This window comes from Crocodylus porosus, unplaced genomic scaffold (genome assembly GCF_001723895.1).
Source record: "Crocodylus porosus isolate Cpor-Errol unplaced genomic scaffold, CroPor_comp1, whole genome shotgun sequence".
Taxonomy (NCBI): domain Eukaryota; kingdom Metazoa; phylum Chordata; order Crocodylia; family Crocodylidae; genus Crocodylus; species Crocodylus porosus.
In genome coordinates, this window is record NW_017728943.1 from 11964161 (window position 1) to 11977678 (window position 13518).

At 42.6% G+C, this 13518-nt stretch overlaps 1 protein-coding gene across 3 annotated transcripts in view; it reads right to left on the reverse strand.

Annotated features, from left to right (window-relative positions):
• STXBP5L (syntaxin binding protein 5 like) overlaps positions 1-13518 on the reverse strand; it is a 379891-nt gene that overhangs the window by 335075 nt on the left and 31298 nt on the right. For all 3 annotated transcript variants that reach the window (XM_019548699.1, XM_019548698.1, XM_019548700.1), the window contains exon 2: positions 12001-12098. In XM_019548699.1, coding sequence (XP_019404244.1) covers positions 12001-12098 — 98 coding nt within the window. The remainder of the gene's footprint in view (positions 1-12000; positions 12099-13518) is intronic.

Below are 13518 nucleotides of genomic sequence, written 5' to 3' on the forward strand. Positions count from 1 at the left end.
GAGGTGGTTTGACCCCAGTACTCTTTCCTGCCATGGCAGGGGGTCAGACTAGATGATCTACTCAGGTCCCTTCCGCCCCTAGAAACTATGAAACCTTTGAAAGGATCTCGAGGCAACCCAGGGTGCTGCACTACTTTGGTTGAGAATCACTGCTCTATACATTTGGTCAGTTTAACAATGATGTGTAATTTTGTGTAATTATATAATGCCTACATAGCAGCCATTTGTCTAAACATCTAACCAAGTAAAACTGTCCTCAGAACTATCCTAATATGACTAGTGAAGTCAGTGCAGACAAGGAAGTCATATAAATGTCATAATTCCTCTGGAACTTGAGCCAACACATTTGTAAAATGGACACATGGTGAATTGTAAGCTTTAAGGAATTGAACAATGAGGACAAAAACATTAAGACTTATTTTAAACAGGGTTTGACACAGATATTTTGCAAGTCTGTGTTCCCTATAATATGCCTTTCTTGGCACCATTTTCAAAAGAGTTTCTTCATGATAGCAACATTGTTCATTTGAATTTAATGTGTTTTCCCCAAGTGCAGGCTGGATAATTTATCAAATAATGCTGACATATCCAAGGGACTGTTTAAAATAGTTTATAAACAAGTGCTACAGGTCTGTCATTTCTGCAGTGTAAAAACAGTCTTTTTATAGTTAAATAAAAATCTTAAGCAACATTTTTTTCTAAAAATCTGAGACACTGGAAATGCATTCGTTGTGCCTGATTACAAGCTAGCATTTTTGTGTTGGACTGATGAAGCTGTTCTCTGCTGAGGGCAAATCACAAGATTAACTACAATGCAAAATGACCAAAAACCAACAGTCTCCTATTAGGTTACTAGAACAAATTTTCTAGAGCAAGATCTATGCAGCAGTACTCAAAGTATCAGAAGGAAAAAGCAAATCATGTTCATGAGAGATTGGAATTACAGTCCTTAAGCATTTCCAACCCTACGATTTTATCATTCTAGGGCACCACCATCACCTAGGCTTTACAGTGATATTTGGTAGAAAGTACATTTCAGTGATAGTGAAATCCTGGCCCTTCTGAAGGCTTTGCAATTTGTGTAATTGATGTCAAGGAGTCCAGAAATCCACTCAGTTTTGTAGTGATAACATGTTAAACCACTGAAATATCATTCTTCAGTCGCATCTCCTGTTATAAGTAGGTATGAGCTACAATGAAGCAATATATTTATTGGAGCAAAATATATCGAGCTACAATGGAGCAAAATGCTTACAGAGTGGAATGTACTTAACAGTTCCTTATGGGGAGGCTGCCAACAGGCCCTAGAGTGAGCCCTAATCCCAATAAATTCCCACTGGGTCTCAGGCTTGGTAAGTCTCTCTCAGCTTGACTAGGACTCTGTGGGACACTAAGAGCCTTAAGGACAAATTCAGCAGCTACTTCATCTCCCGTATACCATGTCCCAAGCCTTGAGGATCCTCTTATTGATGTAACTGTTTATACAGTTGCCCCCCACAAACTCTCAGACCCTTGGACCTGCACACAGCCCCTCCTCCAGACTCTCAGACTCTCTAGTCCAGCTTGGCCCACTCTGGGCTCATGGACCCTCTCTCTTGGACCTTCTGGTTTGGGTCTCAGCCTTTTTTCAGGCTCCTGGGCTCCTCCCTGGGCCTCACCCTCACTCCAAGGGCTCTGGATTACCAGTTCTCAAGGCTCAAAGCTAAACTACCAGTCTAACTCAAATGAATCAGCAACATCACTGCCCTCCGGCACATATCTCAATCCCTCTAGGAATTTAGCATGAGCAAAGGCCACTTTCCTATAAACCCACTCTGTCAGTCCAAGGAACTTGCTTCTGTTCCCAGGCCTGCAGAGTTGTTCAGCCTCAAAAATCCAGGTCCCTTTAGGAGCCCGGCAGCCAAGAGTTCCTCACTACTTGATTATTGGAAAAAGATGACCTGAGTGGTGCATGCTCTGGGCTTATATAACCCCAGCCTGAGCCCTCTTCCTATCAGGTGAGTCCCTCATTAGCTGTCTTCTGCCACCTGCAAGCAGCCTCTCTGGTGGTCACCTAGAGGAGGAGTAGGCACTTCCCAGTGCCCTGCTACAGTGCCACATAATATTAGTATTGTTGTTGTGCAAACAGCTATAAGGAATTCACAAGATGAATCCACATATTTCAAATAGGAATCTGTAGTGTTAAAAAATTCTGATCTGTTGTGAAGTTTCTGAGTTTCTTTGCAACAGAAGACTTGCTGTATTATTTCTCTGTAGTCACAAAACAAGTGAAATTTAGAGCTGGGTGTCTTGAATCTACAAAGGTTGTAAGAACCTGGGCTACATGTTTGGAAATCAGCAGTTTTCCATGCTTCACTTAATTTTGTTCAACATAGGTTTACCCAGCATTGCCACAGTGAATTACAGCTGAAAAATGCTCAGAATTGGTAAGCTGCTATTGCTTTGTACATAGCCTACAGAATATGAAAAAGAATAAATTACACAAGCAATATTCATGCACAGAGTTGAATGCTGTTTTCTATGTCTATTTTGATCAGCACTTGAAGCTTGAATTAAGATTCATATCACTGAACTAACTGCACATTGTCTCCATTTCTGCTGGCAGTAAAAAAATATTACAATGTCTAATATAAAAGGAAGCTCTGTGCTTTAGCTGCATATGGATGTAAAGAAATGTTTCTAAATTATGAAGCCACTGCTGTAGTGGTGTAAGGGGTCCTTAGTCCAAATGAGCATCAGGTGAAAGTCTTGCAGCTACTGGTATAAATCATTGCACTGCGGGATAAATTTAAACTATTGCAAAGAACACTAATAAAAAGGATGAGATTTATTCTTCTATCCAACCTCTTCATTCTGGCTTTCTGGTAGGACTGAAATTAGAACCCAGAAGTACAAAAAATGGATCTAGCTTTGGCTGGATTCTGTGATTATGAATCTACCTGAACAGAAGCCAAAAAAAGTCAGAAGTGGGTAGTAAAGGGGAGAAATCTGTGATCCTGACTTTGCTACTATAACCTAAAAGTGCCTGCTTCCCAGATATTCTATAACTAATTGAATGCAATTTAAAAGGAGCATTTTTGTGCAGACTTAATGCATAGCATTAATATAGTGCACTATGTTTCAGTATACAGATCCTCATACATTTTTACAGCAGAAATAAGAGGGGAAGTGGAACAGTTTGGCTGAAGTTAGATAGGATCCAGGCTCAAAAAACAAGCTTGCTTTTAAAAAATAATATTACAGCTTTGGCTAAAAATGGATGCACAATAGAGTGGCAAAATTTGTTTCAAAATCTGTGAAGCAAATAGAACCCATTATCAGTCATAAATTTGGGGGTAGGGGCAAGTGTATGACAGTCCTGTGGGCTGGATGACATGGCTCCATGGACCACATCTGGCTGGTGGACCACATACTTTGAAACTCCTACCCTGCAGAATAAAGGAATCCTGCATTATAAAGCACTGTTCTTTTGAAACAAAAGATTTCTTTTTTTAATTAGATTATTGAACCACAAGCTTTGGTTCAATAGGCCAGATGACACAGCTCTGTATTCGGGATCCAGCCCACAGTGTTGGAAACTTGTGACCCCTCACCCCACTCCCAAAATTTCCACCCCCACAAGCTGGAGGACCTAGCTCTATGGGCAGCCCTTAATGAAGGCCACTGGGAAGCAGTAGTCTCATATTCATAAAATTCTTGCCTCAGGGCTTTATTTCAGTCCAAGTCTTTGAAGTCCAATCTGGTCATAACTCAGGAGTTAAGAAAATGCTGCCTATGCCCAGCTTCTGGTCCATGCCCTCCTGCTCACTTTCCTTTTCCTCTGTCTCTATAGATATAGATATAGATATGGATATAGATACCTCCCAATCCTAGGGCTGAGTAAACTCATATATATATATTTATTGTGGGGGGAAGGCGAGACAGAAACAGCATGATTCTATGGCTTTGTGCAGTTTTCTAGAAGAGAAAAGATCTGAGTTCTAGACTGTGCTCCAATGCAATTTAAGTAGTTCATACACAGCAGAAAAGCTTCAACAGGAACACTGAGAGATCCACAGTTCCTTAGTGTAAATTCAGTGGTTAAGACACATGGGTTCAAGTCCCTTCAGACAGAGAGTTGAGAGAGCTGAGCCTGACTCTCCCATATCCTGCATGAATGCTCTTATCCCTGGATTTTTGGATAAATTGAGGGATAGTACTGCCACCTTATTTTGTCCAAAGTACAGTGGGGTAGGAATTCTTACACCAAGCTTAGGGGAAAGCTTAGATTCTCTAGAGCTAGCAAAAATAAACAACCATTCTTTCCTCCTCTTGCCTTTCCTGATAAAAACACCTGCTTGGGTTTACTCAGCCCAATATATATATTGCCTAGGGTGAGTTGGTTTCAGGGAAATAGGCAGCCAGGAGCAAGAGGCTATGACTACCTGTTGCAGAACTAGCTGCCAGGCAATAGGGCAGAAACCAGTTTGGGCAGCAAAGGGTTGCTAGAGCAACAGTTATAAATGGTCTGGCAACAAGTCTTTAGGCCCTAGTGAGAAACCCCTGTGGGACTAGAGTGCCACCTGACCAGGAATGGTAGGGCTTAGGCAGCATGTAAGCTTAGGGCCTGCCAGGTCAGGCAGTCTGGCCCAGCAAACTGCAGAGTGAAAAGCTCTTTGTCTGGAAGGCTGTAGGAGGATGCCTGGCTCACTTCCGAGCTGCTCTGGGGACTGCCTGTAAGACACTGATTACCCAACCCAGGGTAAAGGAAAACCTTGCTGCAAGGTACCAAACTACTGTTGTTGTTTGCACCTCGAGCAGGTTAAGTTATAGGCAGCATACTTCTTCTTTTGTTAGTTTAATTGATGGGTGGTATGGGTTCCCGACTATCGGGGGTTGGCAGAAGTCCCAATAGTGCCTGAGGGCATGAAAGTGTCTTGAGCCCAACAAGGGCTGAGGGGGCCCAAGGGGGCCCAAGACGTGGACTAGCCTTGAGCCCAAAGGAAGGCTACAACCTAGAGAGAGATGGTAGCCTGGCATGGGCTGAAACCTAGTAGGGGCCAGGGGAAGGGGGCAGACTCAGGATGTGAAAGGTTAAATGATTAATTGTTTAACCAATAAGCCCAGTGATAACCCATTAGCTTATTGTTTAGAATGGGGCAGGGCACAGTCTGGCAGGAAAAGGGGGAAGGGAAGCCATGCAGTGGTCCAAAAGGTGGCAGTGTGGGGTCGGGGGGAAGCTAGTACCCATAGCCTATGAGGTTAAAGAGAAAAACAGCAGGTGGCCTAATGACTCTCAATGAAGCAATTGGCTGCTAGTTCACAGGTGCTCCCTCCCTCCCAGCACAGGACTTCAGGTGGGCCATGCTGTCTGGCTGGGCTTGCTACCACCACCTCCACACCCACAAAGGGCTCCAGGAACAGCTCCTAGCAGCAGTTGTGTCTAAGCTGCTGTGTTATCAGTTAACCATTTAACTGATATAATTAGAGATGGTTAAGCAGATAAATTTTAATTGATATTTACATCCTTAGCCCATACTGAACCAAAGTAGACTTAGAGCTCAGTGTCTAGAGCAGGATGGAGACAGGACCAGAAGCCCAGACAGAGCTGAAGTGGGATCATTGCCCAAAGCAGGGAAGAAACAGGACCAAGGTACTGAGACAAGAGCAGGAGCCCAGAAGCCAGATCCAGCACAATGAGCCCAGGCTAGAAGGCCCAGCTAAAGAATAGGGATGGAGGCCAAGGTCCTGACAAGGGAGTGATGATACAGTATCACCTGCAAGACATGGGCATGACTGTAGAGGGGCATGGATGAGTCAGGAGGACCTATTTAGGCTGGGGGAGGAGGAAGGGAGATGCAGAAGCTGGGGGAGCAGAGGCTGCAGAGGGGCAGACAAGCAGGGGGTAAGCTCCTTGGCTTCCCCACACCACCTGCCCCTCACAGTCTTTCCTGCTACAATGGCGGGGGAATTAATTAGATAACCCTCCCACACCAGTAATTAGATTCTATACATGGAAAATTGTAACAAAGTTATAAGTTTTCCATGTATAGACTCTAATTACAGGGGAGGTCATCTTTAATTCAGGTTTGCATCAGATTCAAGTAAATACTGAAAGTCTTAGTCTTGTAAAGCCAATCATATGGACTGGTAGAAGACAATCTATGCCTTCTGTTTTTACAAGATCTGTGCTCTTTGTGAGACTTTTTTCTGTCAGGAAGGTTACCTGGGGGAAGATGAAACGGCTGCATTTCAAGGATCTTTGATTTCTTGTAGTTTTTTGGACGGAGGAAACAAGGCTCAGATTCAGGACACCTGGACTGTTCTAAGAGGAAGGTCTTAAGGAGTGATTCTCTAGATGCAGTTCTTTTCCAAGAAGGACCTGGCAAATACTGCAGTGTTCAAAGGCTCAACTCCCTCTGAGACAGAACAAACGCCTTGTGTGGCTGTCATTTAGAAGCATGATTGCTATGCAATGCAGGCAGTGTTAGAAGCCCAGAGACCCGTGGTCAGACATTCTGATCGGCACATCCCACTATGAATTGGAAGGGAGATGAATAAAAATATAATAAGTGAAAGATCCCAGGTTGGGTAGTATTATGAAAAGACTTAATACTATGCTAACAAAAGTACTCTTAAAAAAAAACCCACTCAACTTATTATTAACAGGCTATTTACAAACAACAAATGTGAAAGCTCAAGGACAACATATGCTCCAACTGATGTCATAGGCAGAAGAAAGAAACTGGTGTGTGTTTGGAACAGCTCTACCCTCAATACCATCATCCAGAAGCAGGAATATTGGAAGGGCTCACACACTTCCCCAGTGGGCATTTGCCAATTAGAAAAACCTATAGTACGAACATCCTGGATGTGTAAATACCAACAACAGAATATTGTATATGGCCTACTATATAAAAAAGAACTTTGATTTCGCCAAGGAAAATAATCTCATAAGAAAAATACTCATTCTTCCATGCTCTTACTTTGCATTTCATTCCAATGTTATCCATGGAAAATGCACAGAAAAACTGTACCATGTCCAAGTCCTATTACATCCCTAATATAGAAAAATCACATACAGTGGAATCTTGTTTTATTTTCTATCAGGGTTTTTGCATCAGCCATCAAAATACTAGAATTACACAACAGTTCTTCACCAGAAGGAAAAACAACTATATTATCACGTTGTCTGTAAGTCACAGGCAAATTGGCACTACAACGGTTTGACCAGAATGCTGCTACCTTATGCGTTTATCTTAAGTAGCACATCAAGGTCTTATCCAAACTGAGTCCTTTACATACTACCAAAATGGAAATAATGAATCATTCAGTCTAGCCAAAGACTGATGGATTTAATGGATTTCCCTTATGATGGTCCAATTATGGTCCTGTCTCATCAAGATGATGGATCAAAAAATACCAGCATCTGTGTTTAAAGAGTTAATTCCTCCTTTACATTTTCTAGCACTAATGAGGCTCAGAACACTCTTTGATGATCCATTGAACAGGGGTGGGCAATTATTTGGGCTGGAGCAATTATTACTTGCTGCTTAACAAGTTTTATTGAGCTGTTGAGGGCTGTATGCATGCACATGTACACATGCGTGCAGACACATGCAGGTATGTGTAGAAAGATGCAAACAGACAGATACACACACAGGCACAGAGATGTGCACGCACAGGCACACGCAGACACACACGTGCACAGACGTGCATAAGCACACGCAGATACACACACACACAGAAGCTCCCCACAGCTCTTCCTGCACCCCACCCCTGCCCCAAGTCCCTGGCATGTGGCCGAGTCAGACAGGAGCTGCACCAGCTGTGCCCCATGTGGCCTTAAGCGGCACACAGGAACACAGCACATCACTGGCCCAGCCCACCTGCATGCTGGGGACTCAGGGCAGAGGAGGGGAAGCAGGAGAAGGAGGCCAGAAGCCACAGGTTATCCAGGCCTGGGCAGGCCAGTGCAATACTGTGTTCCCGGGCACTGCTTCAGGCCACATGGGTGCAGCTGGAGCAGCGGGTGCAGCTGGCACAGCTCCTGCCTGACCCAGCCACATGTTGGAGACTTAGGGTTGGGCAGAACCTATGCCAAAGTCGGGCAGGAGCCATGTCAGCTGTTCCAGCTGCACCCACGTGAAGTGGCATGCAGGAACACAGTGTAGCCCCACATTAACAGCACCTGCATCCCTAACAGGCCCCAGCCCAACCTGACAGGTTCCAAATAACCTGTAGCCACTAGCTCTCTTCCCCCTGCATCCCCTCCTCTGCCAGCAGGGAGAACCTTACCTGAGCTTTGACTCTCACTGGGGGCTGGTCTGTCTGGTCTGCAATCAGCCACAGGTTTGGAACTGTGTAGACAGCCTCACTGGAAAGAAGCCTGGCCAGGAGCTCAGTGTCTCCTGCCTTGGAGTGTGTGCTGGAGAGTGAGGCAGGTAGGTCAGGCCAGGGAGTGGCTGCCTGGCCACTGGACCTGCTGCTGCTGCAGCCGTCTACAGCACAGGGAAGGGAGAAGGGTGAGAGGAGGCAAAAGCCAGGGCAGCCATGGGCCAGATACAGTTCTCTTTCAGAAGAGCAGCTGCAGGCCAGATAGCATCATTTGGTGGGCTAGATTCAGCCCCCGAGCTGGATTTTCCCTACCCATGCACTACCAGCTATTTTTGCAGGATATCATCTAATGTAGAGAGTCCTTAAAACATGCTCAGTTTTGTCATGTACTTAATGTTTTTCTCTTACAGTTTCATTTTTAAGGAGGGTAGCAATAAGTCAGGTGTAAAAATGTTGACGTTAGGCTAACAGGCCTTAGCCTAGATACAAATATGTTTTCAATAAATTTTGCTTACACGGCTAATCACATGTAAATTATGAGCAAACAAAGGGGCCATTCTTTTCAAACAATTCAGATGTTCCAGGCAACTTCTAAATGAAAAAAATAATAATAATTTTATTCATTTGCTTTTATTTCTTAGGCCAGCTATTGAATGTGAGGGCATGCTACGCACAAATACTAAATGAGCAATGGCTAATTAATCTGTGTCTCTAGTTAATATAGAAAGAGAAACCTAGGTGATGCTTTTGACTGATTGAGATACTGGAACTGTCATTTAAATTTTTTTGTGAATGGTGGGGTCTCTGAGCTGGCAGAGTTGATTTACCTGGGGAGGTCTGGAAGGAAGGGCCTCCTCAAAAGCACTGCCTCCCCTCCTTCCTCTGACCCTCTCAAAAGTGACTCCACAGGTTATCTGTATCTTTATGTAAGGTTAGGAGAAGAGCTGTTCTTCACGAAGATTTCCATACCTGTGACAAAGCATATCCACACTTAATGCTTTTTCAAGGAGCATTAAGTTAACTCTGGCTCTCCACCTACATTTATCTCACAGTCAGCCTTTGGTGGAACTGGAGGGTCCCTTTCCTACAACTCTTGCATCATCTATAAAATCCCTAAACCCTCCCCTCTGTGGGAACAATATGAAAGACATTTCCACAGCTGAAGCTCTAATGTCTTCCCGTAGGCATTCCCCACAGAAAAATACAATAAGATCATCTGAGTTGTAGGCTGTCAAAGATACCAGCCTGGAGGGAATTTTCCATGCCAGAAATGTATATGGTGAATGGGATATAGTCCATCTACTTCATTCAGGGAAATAATATGCGACTAAGAGAAGAATAACCAACCCAGAGTTTGTTGTGTAACTGGCTTTTTGCCCTTGTGGAAGACTTCGATAACATGTATTCACCGTAAGATGCGAGGAATCAAAGACTGACATTCTCTTCTTTCCTGGTCATTTAAGTGGCCATTTTTAGATATCTGCAGGCCAGCTTTGGCACTTATTCTCCCAAGAGAATTCTATCCCTGGACATGTAGCACTGTATGTGTGGACAACTATGCATGACTACATAGTCATTCAGCCTGAGCATGCACTGTATCAGCCAACATTTGCCCTTTGTGGACATACAGCAGCCTCAACTGCCTGACACTGGAATCAGCCAAAAGCCATGGCTATCAGACTTAGAGTAAGAAACATAAAAGGAGTGTGTGGGTCCCTCTTTTGGCTACAGCTCTCACCTGGGAAGCCAAAAGTCCTGAGTTTTAGGCCCCTCTCACTTTTTAGCACAACACTAACCACCACACCACAGATCAGCCATTTTTTAGTTTTGCCTCTGGCACTCCTTTGGAAGCTGAGCCATTATTAAAATCATCGGAAAAATAGGGAGAAGACAGCCCTGGGTGGAAGGGAGCAACTGGGAGCAAAGGTCCAAGCCAGGATCTTTCTCCCTTCTAGGCTAGCAACCATTTCACTGAGCTACACACCCCTGGTTTGCTCCCTTCCTCCTAGCCCCAGTTATCTCCCACGTAGTCCGCTCTGGTGACTGCCCAGAGAGACAGCTTCAAAAGAAGCCCCCCAGAAAAAAGGCTGACCTATAACATGGTGACCAGAGAGCTGAGCTAGGAAGTGAAAGAGACCCAGGTGCAAACACTCTCCTGCATGAGAGGGGCCTAGAACCCAGGTCTTCTGTGGCCTGCCAGGTGAGTACCCTTCATGCTCAGCTACTTCAGGGAGATGATGGAAAGCCTTGGTTGTCCTCCCTTCCCCTTTGCCCTGCCTTACTTGTCCACACAATTGGCTAGATATCCATAAGTATCTGAAAATAGAATTCCCCTGGGTGCATCAGTGACAAAACTGCCCTGTTAATAACCATGAAAAAAATAGACTGCTTGCAACCCAAAAAGTCTCTACTAATAGACATATTACATAACACACTGACTGATTATTCAAGTAAACAGGTTTCACTTAGTTTCCCTCTTACCATTTAGGAAAATGAGCTTTAGTCACCAACATTTTGAAGCACAGGACACTGAATACACGTGATGGTGCAGGTGCTTTAATTAGAGCCACCCCCTCCAACCCTGGAGCATATGTAAAGACTCCCATAATAAATCCTATTGAAGTGGGGGCAACAAAAGAACCCGTACATATTAGACAGCTACTGTGTAAAGTCTGGCCTTTTTATTTTAAACCTCGGATTTATTTCAGCATATAATGTGCTCAAGGTGTTAGAAGAGGTTAAAAAAATAAAATAAAATAAAAAATGCAATCCTCTTGGATTTGAGTTAAACTAATATGTTAATGTTTAAAGGTCAGGGTACTGTTGTTCTTACTTTTATTATTGTAAGCTACAAGTTACAGCTGATGCACAAACCAAAAAACTGGGGATATATCTGAGCCCTGAAAAATTCTGAAACTTATAAATAAGACTATCTTGAGCATTTTGAAAGGTACTTCTTAGATTCTCAAATTTCAAAACATTATTTATCATTTAGTTTATGCTTAATTTAGGCTGTGTACATATGTTGACTAATTTTTGCCCATCTACTGCTAGTACGGCATTCATACCCACACTCATAAACTTGATATCTGAACACTTTTCAGGCTCAAAGTTATAGTAAAAACAAATCTCCAGTTTTCTCCTTCTTTCTCTCTTTTTAAATGTTTTCATTTGTTTGTTGCTTGGTTTTTGATTATTGTTCTCTGGCTGTTCTACTCCTGTGAAAATGAGTCCCAAGGGGTCTAGATTCAAGAATGTTAATTGAAGACTTAGGCGTATTAAGGTATAATGAGCAAGATTTAAAGGAAAATCTGATGCTCAATCTAAAAGAGATTCATAAAGAATGAAAATATCCAAAATAAATCCCTCCATATGCACTTTTATTAGAAGTTAATTCATTTGTTTTTTACTCCCTCCACCTTCACATACAGATGAGAAAAAATAATTTACCTTTATATGAGCCAGGGTTGCTCATAAGTCAAAAATTCATATCTGAAATGCCAGGCCAGTATTAATGTCATAATAAAAAAATTCACAACTTCTTCAGATACTTCCCATCCAAACAGTAAAAATCAAACATACGAGTATGTAATATTTTAAAATACCATCTTACCTCAGTTGATGTATATCACTGCAGCATAGGTGTGAGAAACTGTAAAAAACTTTTTGAATAAGAAAGGATACATCCGTATGGCTCCTGTCCTTGTCCCAATAGCCAGAATTTTCTGAACTGGGTCAAATGCTAAGGCAGTGGGCAGATAAGGAAAACCATGGCGTACTGTCTGAAATAGAATAAACAAACACAGTCAGTGTGTATGAACCATAGCACTAAATTGATAGGTATGATATTTTAGCTATATATAAACAGACTCCAGGTTGTTTGATGTTGCATTGTTCAGAGCCAGTTTTAAGAAAAATATTTAGAAAGGAAATATTTAGAATTATACAAGTGACATTTTATCCATCTACTTTTAAATTATGTACTTTACCCAGTAACATCACTATATGTTATACGCATCTGTAGTACCAAAGGAGTTACAGTAGGTATATTAATGAACAATGCTAGTACATCTTCCTCATTCGCTATATAGGTGTTATTTTTCACTATCAGAGACAACCCTAGCTGCAAGCTGGCAACATTACATGAAATACGGCCTTATAAAAACAGGAGCACCAAAAGGAAATGGAATATGCCCATAAAGAGCTCCAATAAGCCAATAAAATATAGTCCAAAGTAAAAGGCTCTAATAGCAATAATAAAAAAAAATCATGCTATAATAGAGGCTCTCCAAATGGGGGGTTGCTTCTGATTTTTAGGAAGATCAAAATTACCCTTCCTTTCTCAGATTTTTATTAAAAATATTATGTTTCTATCCCAATAGCCATAGAGATTACCTTGAAAAAATGAATTAAATATAAACTGATGCAAACAGCCTGAAGTAATAGCTTGCAGTGTTGTGACCTGGTGCTAGTAACAAATCTAAGCTTACCAGGCTCTCTCTCTACCAAATGAGTGCCCTCAGCCCCAGACCAGGAAGCTATATTTTAGCTCTATGATTTTAATTGTTTTTATAATCAACAGCTTCAACAGGAACATGGAAACCCACTCCAGGATGCCTCACTGAGCAAAGGTTAGGACACACTCCTGAAAGACAAAACTTGTGTTCAGATCCCTCCCCTGGATGAAAGTACCCCTGAGCTTGGCTCTCTTACCTCACAAGAAAGTGTCCTCACCATCTGGTTAGTCAGTGTACAGCCACTGGGTATTTTTAATCTTTCACCCTACACAAATGCTTCAACAGTGACAGAGCAAGATTTAAAAAAAATGACTGCCTCACCTGGTAGTTGGGATGCTGTCCTGTGAGATGGAACAAATGGGATACAGTCACTGTGCCAGGAAGTGTATAATTATGTATACAAAGAGGAACAGTGGCCATGTCTACATGAGATGCTGACTGAGCAGAAACTGAATCTTGGTCTTTGACATTCTAGGCGATTGCTCTAACCACTAAGCTACAGGGTAAAACGTGTTTATAAAACTCCGCTTGTAGGCTTTAAAAGCTAACTTCTCCCCCCACCCTCCTCAAATGGCAACTTCAGCTAAAATTCACTAGGTTTTGGGTGAGTGAAAATGATTTTTTCAGCAGGCTATTTGCTGAAAGAAAATTGACCCAGTTCTAATTTAATTAGTCCTGCTCAGGT